This window comes from Ammospiza caudacuta, chromosome 1 (genome assembly GCF_027887145.1).
Source record: "Ammospiza caudacuta isolate bAmmCau1 chromosome 1, bAmmCau1.pri, whole genome shotgun sequence".
In the NCBI taxonomy this organism is placed as follows: Eukaryota; Metazoa; Chordata; class Aves; order Passeriformes; family Passerellidae; genus Ammospiza; species Ammospiza caudacuta.
Window position 1 is genome coordinate 40318948 of NC_080593.1, and position 12448 is coordinate 40331395.

The 12448-nt window shown below is 35.7% G+C and overlaps 1 protein-coding gene across 1 annotated transcript in view; it reads right to left on the reverse strand.

Annotated features, from left to right (window-relative positions):
* Positions 1-12448, reverse strand: part of NEK10 (NIMA related kinase 10) — an 82789-nt gene that overhangs the window by 69984 nt on the left and 357 nt on the right. Inside the window, 12 exon segments of the mRNA XM_058800420.1 lie at positions 329-526; positions 885-1109; positions 4342-4422; positions 5408-5487; positions 6525-6592; positions 6942-7020; positions 7510-7620; positions 8135-8179; positions 8182-8233; positions 10507-10593; positions 11089-11219; positions 12352-12412. Coding sequence (XP_058656403.1) covers positions 329-526; positions 885-1109; positions 4342-4422; positions 5408-5487; positions 6525-6592; positions 6942-7020; positions 7510-7620; positions 8135-8179; positions 8182-8233; positions 10507-10593; positions 11089-11219; positions 12352-12412 — 1218 coding nt within the window.

Sequence of the window (12448 nt, forward strand, 5' to 3'; positions counted from 1 at the left end):
ATATAAATAGTGAAGAAAAATATGATCAAATAATGTCATACTAAACACAAAACTAACTAAATAAATAAATAAATAACTATTTTGTCACTGTTTTTACAGGTGAAGAAATACATGATTCCCAGATTCTCAATACTTTACGTTTTGCTTCCTTCTAACAAAAGTATACTTTTTGAAAATTAAATGCTGCTATCACTCATTTGAAAATAAACAACTCCAATTTGATGCTCCTACTCCCTAAAGCAGGTGTAATTATTTACAAATTTGTAATATTTTAATCCTTTTGCACAAGTGTATGTAAAGACATAACAGAGTACTAGACCTTATAAACCTACCTGCTTGAAGTGAGAAAGTATTTTCTTGTATCTCATCAGGACTCAGTTCATCTGACAAATGAAGATACCAGATTCTCCCTGCTGCAGTTGCAGTGTTAAAAATGGCGTAATATGTGTTTGTTAACCATTCATGAAGTTCTGAAAATGTGTATGTTTTCATTAAATTAGCTAACACTTTGAAAAAGAAAAGAAGCCTTTAAACAGAAAATTCCTTTACCATGTTCATCAATTATATTCACAATTCTAGCTCACTAAATAGGTGTCTGATTAATAGGAGAACTAAACAGACAGTAATGTTGTATTTATGACATTCATTATTTAGTTTACACATTAAAAATATGAAAAACACCTTAGGATAACAATGAAATACAAAAGGCTGGAAAAAATATTGCTTATTCATTATGTTCTAAATAGTCCTTTAAATTTTGCTGGTATCACATACAGCTGAACAAGCCAAAGATGCTCTTTCATAAAACAGGGCTTGGTCAAATATATCTTAAAAGAACAAACAGTCTTATACAATTGCCACAATGTTGAGGACTGAAAACCTACTCCTGTAACATGTGAAGGAGCTGCTTGATTCTACCCCAGATCCCAATTTCCACAGTAGTCTCAGGAGCTTCGCAAACCTGTACCAGAATCCAAACTATACTCCATAGAATTTTGATGCAATCAGAATGGAGCAAACTGAGCAAGACTGCAATTCCTTTGTACATTTTTATTTGCTCTTTGACTCGTGACTCTGCACAAAGGAGTCATAGCAACTCTGTTCTGAACCTAAAAAAAAAATCAGCAAGAAATTTCAACAATAACTCCATCACTACTTTGTATTGTCAGTTAGAAAAGGGGGGGAAACAGGAAGTTTAAAAAAGAACAGAGATCTACTATTAAAAAAAAAAAAAAAAAAAAAAAAAAACAAAAAAAAAAAAAAAAACAAACAAAAAAAAAAACAGGCATCCCCAGCCTGGTTGGGAGGTGGCCAGGTGGGCTGCAGTCATCTGTGCTACCATCTTCTTATTAATGGCATTAGTAGTACAAGTAGCACTGATTGCATGGACTTGTGAAGTCCATCTGTGGAACTCAAATAGCCTAGTTCCACAGATAACACAAAAATGCATCATTCTTCTCTAGTATAGTTTGAATATTATATTTAGAAAGCAATTGGATATATATCTTAAAAGCTTTTTATAAGACTTTAATTAACTGCAATGAAGGTGGACTTCCCATAGAAAATATGGTTAAGGATATCCATTTCCACTTTAAGCAAAAAGCTCCATGTGTGTTTAATGAAACATGTGAATTCAGATTCATATCTGAATTTAAAATTATCCTTTACTGGCACTGAACTTCACCATCTTCCTGTCTACATTCAAATTCTAACTCTTACATCTAACTTCTGATTTAATATGGCCCAGCATTTTCTGACACAGAAACTAAATAAAACCTTTTCATATATTAATTTTGTCTATTCTTAGTCACATATAAGGTCACTTATATGTGTGAAATAGTTAAGCATGAAATTTTTAAAACCTCTTCAGAATTTTAAAGGTGATAAGTGATGTATTATCAAATTTGATAGTCTTTATGTTTCTCACTAAAATTCAGTAATGCTTTGCTTAGCTGAGATGATTAAACAATTGAAGGAACATTGATGATTTTCTGATGAAGAAGATTTGGAATCTGACTCAGCCTCTGGCATAAACTACAGCAGCTCTAGGTCTTGCAATTTTACGCATTTATATTGGGCATCCCAGGAACTGTCAGGGCCCAGCATGCTTTCCCATCTAACCACTCAAGTCTGCCAGGAGCAAGGAAGAGATCACAGAATCACAGAATCAGAATCACAGAAATTCAAGGCTGGAAGAGACCTGTAAGATCATCAAGTCCAACCCATGTTCTAACAATTCAACTAGATCATGGCAGCAAGTGCCACATCCAGTCTTTTTTTGAACTCTTTGAGGGATGATGACTCCACCACCTCACTGGGTAGATGATTCCAGTATCTGACCACTCTTTCTGTAAAATACTTCCTTCTTAATTCTAACTTGCATCTCCCTTGACGCAGCTTGAGACTGTGTCCTCTTGTTCTATCTGTTGTCGCCCGGAGAAAGAGGCTGACCCCCAGCTCACCACAGACACCCTTCAGGAAGTTGTAGAGAGTGATAAGGTCACCCCTTAGTCTCCTTTTCTCCAGGCTAAACAACCCCAGCTCCCTCAGTCGTTCTTCATATGTACTCCAAGCTTGTACTCCAAGCCCCTCACCAGTCTCGTTGCTCTCCTCTTGACACGCTCAAGCAGCTCAACGTCCCTCCTAAAGTGAGGGGCCCAGAACTGGATGCAATACTCCAGGTGAGGCCTCACCAGTGCCGAGTACAGGGGAAGAATGACCTCCCTGCTCCTGCTGGCCACACCGTTCCTGATACTGGCCAGGATGCCATTGGCTTTCTTGGCCACCTGGGCACATTGCTGGCTCATGTTCAGCCGACTGTCAACCAGCACCCCCAGGTCCCTTTCCACCTGAGCACTGTCCAGCCACACCGTCCCTAGCTTATATCGGTGCAGGGGGTTATTGTGGCCAAAGTGCAGGACTCGGCACTTGGACTTATTGAAGTTCATCCCATTTGATTCTGCCCATGCATCCAACCGTTCCAAATCTCTCTGCAGAGCCCTACGTCCCTCTAGCAGATCTACACACGTTCCCAATTTAGTGTCATCAGCAAATTTACTAATAAAAGACTCTAAACCCTCATCCATGTCATCAATAAAAATATTGAACAGAACTGGCCCCAACACAGACCCCTGAGGGACACCACTGGTGACTGGTCGCCAGCTGGATGTGACACCATTCACCAGCACTCTCTGGGCCCGGCCATCCAGCCAGTTCTGAACCCAGCAAAGAGTCCAGACCACGGCCTGCGAGTTTGTCTAGGAGTAAGCTATGGGAGACAGTGTCAAAGGCCTTGCTGAAATCAAAGTAAACAACATCTATGTCTTCCCTGCATCCACTAGCCGGGTTACCTGGTCATAAAAGGTGACCAGGTTAGTCAGGCATGATCTACCCCTCCTAAATCCATGCTGGCTGGGTCTGATACCCTGGTCATCCTGCAAATTTTGCATGATGGCGCATAATATAAACTGTTCCATTATTTTGCCAGGTACAGAGGTCAGGCTGACTGGTCTATAATTGCCAGGATCCTCCTTTGCACCTTTTTTGTGAATGGGTATCACATTGGCCAGCTTCCAGTCATCCGGAACCTCACCAGTAAGCCATGACTGTTGGTAAATGATGGAGAGTGGCTTTGCAAACTCATTTGCCAGCTCTCTCATTACCCTGGGGTGGATCCTGTCTGGTCCCATAGATTTATGAGTATCCAAGCATTTCAGTAGTTCTATAACAGCCTCCTCTTGGATAATGTGGGGACCATTCTGCTCCCTGACACCATCAACCAGCCCAGACGGGCGGGTGTCTTGAGGGCAAGTCATCTTCCCATTAAAAACTGAGGCAAAATAGGCATTAAACACTTCTGCCTTCTCCTCATCTGCAGATACTAAGTTCCCACCTTTGTCCAATATAGAACAAAGGCTGGTCTTACCTTTCTTCCTACCATTAATATATTTATAAAAACATTTTTTATTATCCTTAACAGTAGTCGCCATTCTGAGTTCGAACTGAGCTTTGGCCTCCCTAATTTTTTTTCTGCATACTCTAGCAGCCCTCTTGAATACTTAGAGACCTGGACCAAGAAAAGTGATTGCGATCACTTTATGATAACATTGTAACTCATTTGCAACTGGAGGCCAACAGTGGAGAGAGAGAGAAGATGGATTACAATGAAACTGCTGGAAAAGATTTTGCTGTATCAGTATGTGACTGAAAATACTCAGGTTTCAGAATTTGACCTTGGTTATATTAAAGTGTCATGTTTTCTAATTCCTCTAAATACACGCATCCTTAAATAAAAAAGTCAAAATTTATTTTAACATAATTAATCCACACAAAAAGTCTCACCTGTTAGAGAGAAAATCATATTCATGTAATATCACCAGCAAGTTCTCAACAATCTCACTTATCTCCTCTCTACATTCTGGACTACAAATTGATTATTCCTGGCATTTATATCAGATGAAATTATATGAAAAACACACATTGCTCTTTAGCCTCCTTCTTTGTCCATTTGATGAATTATTTTTCCCCCAAGTCTTAAGTAATAATATCAACTTGTGCACACAAGCACTTAAAGCCACAAATATATGCTGGGTCAAGAGAAATAGTGCAACAATTTTCCAGTTTTCCTAGTACAAAAAAAAGTGAATGTGAATGTGTAAAAATAAAGACACAACTAAATTTTGTGTCTTACTGATAATTAAGGAAATGAAATTAATTTTTAAAAACAACCACAATTTCTATGAACATTTGCAATATACCGCAAACTCTTTATTGCCCAGTCCAAATGTAACACAAAATCCTACATTCCACTCAGTGAAGAAAGTTAAATGGAAGTTGAAAATGTATGTAAAACATCATTAAATTAACACAGATATTAGAACCAAATTAAACTGAATCAGAGTTTTGGGAAGTCTGGAAGACAGCAGATCAATAACAGCAGTTTTTCTTCTATAATACCATTACAGATGAAAGTTGCTCTGTCCCCCTTTTGGCTACTTTTTTCTCTTTTAATCTTTATTTACCACTAATTAATGAGAGGAGGGCACATATACATGGATTTGACTGCATGAGTTTATTATTTACTACACTGAACAATATTCTACCTGATTATTGTGAGGCACTGTTATGTTAAGCTGAGGAGAGAAGACTTTCATATGCAGGAAGTCAATAGGAATTCCAGAATCCTGCATGAGGATTGAAAAAACAGAATCTGTGAATTCCAGTATTGCAGAGCCATCCACATGAACAAGAAGTCTGCTGCAAAGACCAAAGTTTCTATTTAGTTTCTATTGCTTCAATATAAAATTAAGAACATTTAAGTTTTCCTCATAAAGAGCAGTTTTAATATTCTGTCAAGAGAAAATATGAAAAAGCTTTTGTTAATTATGGCACATTAAGTTGAACCTACCATTCTACTAAGCTAGTCAGAGCAAGGAGGGCACTAAAAACCACATAACTCTCTCTGGCAAATAATAAATTTACTAAGGTCTGGAAAAAAAATGAAAAAAAAGGTAAGTAAACATGTGATTCTGTGTAAATATATTACTTTATTTTATGACTCAGAAACATATAAAAATATTTAATGAAAAGTAAAAATTAAGGTACCAAGTCCTTACACAATATGTTAAAAGCCTTAGGTACATTTAAAGTACACTTAAATATACACCTAAAATCTTAGAATACACCCAGTAGGACATGCAAGGATGTTTCTTCTCAAACTACAGTTAGTATCTCTTTGACTGCTAAAATGTCTCTATTACACCATTGTAAAAATTTGGTTTTGTGTAACACTTCAGAACACTAACTCAGGCCTCCTGAAGTAAAAAGTTAATATTCAGCTTATATTTAAACAGCACAGTAATTTAAGGGCCTGTCTGTATTTCTGTTCATGATTAATATCTAAGTAAACTCTGTCTAGATTCTCTAAAAATAGGTTGTCTGCATATGATCACAATTGCCTTTGTTTTTCTGCAGCATGACAGAATCATGAAACCCTAGTTATACTGATTTTGATCTCAACTGGATCTCAGTTTAGCCACAAACCAGCAATAGTTAATTACAGATTCTTAGACTGATGGTAATGTATAGTAATGGATGTCTGGGTTGACACAGAATATTTAGACACAGAATAGTTTACAAGTGAAAAACCACAGCAGAAATTTGTGCAAGAAAACTTTAAAATATATTTACATTTTAAAAATATATAAAACTATTTGAATCACAGTAAGGTGTAGCTCAGGACAGTGTATACAGGAGCACTACTTTTTATAGAACAAATGTTTAGTCCAAATGTTTGCAATCTGTTTCTCTCAAACAGCCAATAATCATACATCAGACCAATTAACTTACAGAGAAGAACTTCTTTTTATGATACTATTAATACATCTGTAAAACACAGAGATTATCTTACCTTACAAGACTGACAAGGTAAGGAATTTATTTTCACCTACGTCAAATCTGTAAAGCATACTTTATTCTATTAAGTAGCTAATTAAATAAAATTAACAATTTTATAAAGCACTTACTTTGTGTGCTCCACTTGTTATATCTTATTCCCTTTGATTTCTAACAGCAGCAAGCTTTTGGAAAATATCTATGGAACAAAGGAACACACACAAATTGACTCTCTCTCTAATATTTTTATTTTACCAGTCAGATAACAGAGAAAAATACTGTATAACTTCTTTGAACCATAACTAGCATGGTTTACTCTTTTATTTCAATGCTTAAAAAGATACCAATTTCTTAAAGAAATATTACTTATGTAGAAAAACAAGCTGCTCCCTTCTACAGGAATTTCAGCTTTTACTCATGTGATGATGCCTCCAGTAAATACACTACTGTCTTACTTAATGACAACCTGAAGTATTTGAAACATTTTAAGCCTCACACAAAAAGTTGTGGGTAGCCTTATGATTTCTGTTATCAGCTACTGTACCTACATGTCATGTTGACCAACTTGTCTACATTGCGCTGCTCTTCCTTGTAATTAAGATAACAATTTGCTACTGTTTCCATATACTACAAGAAGGGGAGGAAAAATAAAGGATACCATTAAGACAAAAAAGTTTACAGACTTCATAAACCCAGACTGTTCTTCACAGGTAGAGCCTGTAGGTGGTGCATCTGTTTCATGAAAAAAATTCTGTAATGCAATAGTGGTGTAGCCACAAGGTTTAAACCTGTTTCAACATTTAAAAAATAAATTATCAGTATGCTTCTCCCTTTGAAAAGTCATTTGCTACAGTGCAGGGTGACTTTGCTCATCTCCCTTCAAAAGTCTACAGTTTCTTTTGACTGAACCAATTGCGTTGACTTTTCTAATTCTTCTCTCACTTCAGGAGGCATCTCTGAAGTCTCCTAACTAGAAATCCTAGATGAATGCAGCTAGATTATAGGACAGTTGTCTTGAAAACTAGTGAAAAAACCCACACCAACTTCTCATGTGAAAACAGAGAAACAGACTCACTTCTTTCCATAAACCAAGAATATCTGTACACTGCTTTTTACAGTATATATCATTTTAATAATAATAAACTGACAGGCAACATAATGGACAAAGGTACTATGAGAAATTCTACTTTTTAGATTTTCAATTCCACCCAGGCTGTGGAGCATTTCCTACAGGAAAATTTAAAAACAAAAACAAAAACAAAAAACCAACCAAACAAAAAAAACAAAAATAATCTTCAGAATTACTTATAATAAGTAGATAAATAAAAACACAGAGGTGGAATGTTAAAGGTTCTTAAACTGGAGTTTTCAGTTTCCTTCAGTAACTACATTATGAGAATTTTACAAATCTTTGTGATAAAGTCAAATACCAAGTCTAGGGCTCCGAGCAATGACCAAGCCATCTGTTATGGAGATTTACAGTTTCCTTGTTAGGGTCAGCAACAACAGACATGACATAAAGAACAACAGAAATTGAGCAAGTTATACAGCAATGGTTTAAAACCACCCTTGAAATCAGTTTGTTTGCAATTCTCATCCTCACATACAGAAATATACATGCATACATGTACATGTGCATTCATAAGAACAAATGTTTTTATACACAAGCACCAACACAACTGCACACGTGGCACTTACAAGCATCCCCTGATCCAAGCAAGAAACATTTTGACATACTGACCTGGTAGCATGGATCTCTTATTAATAATCTCAGGCAGATTAATAAGATCTAAAAAAATGCATGCATGGAGCTTGAATAACCCATTGCCTGTAAATTAATTATTTAAAACATAAATCAAATGCAATTTAAGAAGTGTTTAAATACTTACATAAAACAGTTTGATTCAGGATCAATTGACTAGATCATTAGTGAGCTACAACAACTGTTCAACATACTATACCATAGAACTTTTAATACCATTTATACTGAATCACAGTGGCAGCTATAAATAAATTGATTACATTATATGAGCATTACCAGCCATGACTTATTATCACTGGACTGATGAGGGAAAGTACATGCTCATCTGTAAGAACAAACTAACTGTGCTTTGATATAAACTTTTAGTGGTTGAATTGAGGCCCAAAAGAACAAAGTAAATGAGAAACCACAGAGCAAACTTCAGTGCACAAAATACACTTATGCAAAAATATGGGTGCTACAGAAGTAAAAATAGCTATATTTAAAATATTCTTTTGAATTTTCATAATCTATCCTGGCTTTTAAAAATTCTAATTATATTATGCTAGAAATAAATTGTTATTTAGTTCAAATGTTCTTGAAATAGGATTGTATTTTGATATACAACTTCCCCCTTTATATTTCTCCATATGATTCACCAGCATAAGACATAGCAGAAAATACAAATCAGATTTGCAGAAAGTGTCCAGAGGCAGTAATCCTGCACAAAATACCAGTAAAGGAATCACTATTTCCATTGCCTGTTGAAAGTATATATCCCCATTTTCCTATTTAAAATAAACCTAAAATTAGACATCTTTGCCATAAGTTTTTTGTTTCTGTTTTAAATGAGAGGACAAAATTTGTTTGGATAGGTTTCTTGGAAACAGAAAAAGTGTATGGGTCATGGCAGTTCTCTTCCCATTTCATCATTTGCAGTTGGGAATGACACCAACAGCTAAAAATAATTCCATAAAAATAAATGTTTTACAAATAGATACTAACAAACTCTCAGCCCTTTTATGCCAATATTCTGCCCTAGTAATACCATTTATCATTATGATTCCATAATTGGCTACTTCAGAACAGCACAAAACTTTCATGGAAAGAAAACAGCATGCAAAATTTGTAGGTCAGATTTTAAAGTGGCCTGAAGATATTACCGTGGTCGACAGTCACTCCCTGAGCCTGATTAACATTTGAGAGCCCCTTCTACTACAGTTACATTTACAACACACATTACTAGACACACCAGGGTATATGCAGCTTATCTGCATATCTACTAATTTATGCTTGTTTCACCAACCTTGCCCGGGTGCTTTCATTCTTAATACAAGAGGCTTGTTTTGCAATATCACTATCACAAAGAACACCAAAGAAAACCAAAATATAAGCCAAGTATGTCACAATGTATAAACAGAACTTGGGAAATCACAGTGTAAGCTATTCTTGGATTTCTGGCAAATGAAGCTGAGCCACTGACCTCCCACTGGTGAATACTGAGTTCACATGTAAAAAAGAGGTACCAGTTTTAAAAACCACTTAAATAATCTGTTTTAAACTCACTGTCATTTAGATAATCAAAGAAGACACCCCTAGTTCCCCAGTTGGTTGTGAATAAAGGTATAAGCAAACCATGTGATGTTTTTAAATTCCTCTAGTAGTAGCATATTAATACCTTTAAGTGCTCTAGGATTCCATCTTTAAACTTCTGTACCACTTAAGGGTTTTTTAGAAAATGTATTTGGGCTTTAAAAAGGAAAATACAATACACTGCAAAGGAGAATAGTAAAAAAAATCTAGAAAATACACCTTTTTTTCCCTGAAAATATCTTTCTCTGCCCCCTCTATTTTTGTAAGGTCCTGTACTTTTTCCTCACACAAATGAGAACAGCATAAGAAAAGGTATTACCCTTTCCAATCCTGTCATACACAGAAATACAAATAAACACAAACAAATGGCATCAACTCATCTGAATTTTATGGAAACCACAGGTCTTTCACTATAAAGGCAGCAGACCATAAAATACAAACAGGATCAGTGCAATAAATTCGAGAAGCAAATTACAGATTACAGACGTCATATACAGATGAATGATCAAGAAAACATAGCAGTTAGAATTTTGGTCATCCAAGGTTTGTCATATACCAGTCCTGTGTTCTTCTGTCCCACTAACCTGGGCATTGCTCCTCAAAGCCAATACACAAGTGGTGAATTAATACAACCACAAGTGCTGCTGGTAATTTCCACAGAAAGGTGTGTTGTAGCAATATGGGATATTATCCATGCATTTTGCTTCTTCATGGAAGGCAAGAAAGTAGCCTGCCTTCTTGGTTATGAATGTGTTTCATATACTGATCTGCAGGTAAGTCTGTCCTTAACTAATGTTGTAAAGATATCTTGAAACAGCTGATGCTTGGGATGCTTGCTAAAATTTCTCTCATTCTTGTAGGTCACACTAAAAAAAAAAAAAAAAGAAAAATGGTGAATTACAAATTAACTTGCCACAAGAAAGTTTTGCTCTGCTACAACTTAACATCAGCAACAAAAACTAAGAAATGTCATACCAGCAGTTACCACAGAATAACACGATTTCATATTGGCAGACATTAACAGTCTGTCTCATGCATAATTTGGGACTATCAGAATGGTATAATTTCTCCAAATAAAGAAATTATGACATTTTAAATGAGTTTATTCACTCTCACTAGTATACTCTGCTGAGTGGGAAAGGTTGAAACTTACAAAGGCAGGAACATAAACAGGTTTAAAAATTAAAAGTACGTAATTCTCATCTCAAATACTGGATTAACATGAAAAGTACAAGTAAATAGTACATATGTAAAAAAACAAATGCCTTCAACACCTCAACAAGGTGATATCATTAGATACATAAAAGTATCTCTCGTTCAGGGATATGAGTGTGTCATGATCAGCTTTAAATTATTTTTACCTAAATTTCTCAAGCTCAACAGCTTCTGTTGATGCTTGGCATTGACCATTGGACTGCTGTTCATCGCTTTTGACATTTTGCCAAGTTCTTGTCACACTAGTTTGACCACTTTCAATATATATAGCTGGAAGCTAAAGAGGGAAGGGATAGTAGTCATGAGGCAAATGCGGCAATTTAAGTTTTCTGAGAACATTATCATGCCAAAGTACGTTTTCTCAAGTTCTGACTTGAACTTTGGACCTAAAACTAGCCATTCTAGAAAACACACACCTCCTCTGGAAAACAACACCGACATGGTAGAAAACTGATGCAAAGCAAGACTGAAAAACAAGTACTGAGAGGTAAGTAAAAGGTGAAGAATGAAGTCTTTTTAAATTTATGATAGCAAAGCTTGACAAAATCTGCAACACATGCTCGTTATCTGTGTTTCTTACCTGTCCCAACTCCACAACTGCACAGCCTTCACATTCTTTTTAGGTTGTACAACTTACATGTTTCAGCTTTCTGCTCAGAAGCAATTCCAGACCTCTAACCAAGTAGAAAGTGCATAACTCCTACCTCACATGGATAAATCCTTTAGTCATTTTGTCATATCTTTTTACAAAATTGAAAGGGAGAAAATGTTCTGTGATTCCAAAGACTCACACCCATAATCATGTGATGGTTTTCTTTGCTTCAAATAGCAAATACAAGCTTCACTATGTGAGCTGAGGTGAAGGAGATTTGACTTTCTCCTGTAAGTTGGTATTTAAGCCCTGGATATTTTTAGCTGAGGTGTTATTCTTCAAAGACAAATTGTTTATGGTTAAAATGCTGATCTTATTTTATATTCTGTACCACTCTCCCCCATGCTGTTAGCCACACATATTTAAGCCTACCTTCGTGTGACATTGTGAAAGGGCACAGAGGAAAAAAAAAATCTGCTATGCTATTTTAATATATGCAACAATAGCTGGATAAAACCTGCTCAGGATACAAAATAAAGCAATTTTAATTTTTTCCTGTTAAAATAAAAAATATGGTATAGTAGAATGGGAAATGGATCCGTTTCGTTCTTTTACACATTCTAAATGTGATTTGTGCCACACAGAAGGTCTAATGCTGCCAAGAAAAAAGAGACAAGATGAAAGACATCTTCCATTCAAGATTTTGCTAACATGTTTTAGTCACTATAGTACATAATGTTCTAAGCATATGCCAGAAACCATAATCACCATTAATTATAATTCTAAAGCACATTTAATAACAGTTATTGAAAAATACTTGTTGGTTCCTTGACTGAACACTTAAGAGAGACTGAAGCCTTTTTAGCTCAGAATAATCCCTAGGACAAAACCACAACAGTGTGTGTTAATAGTTA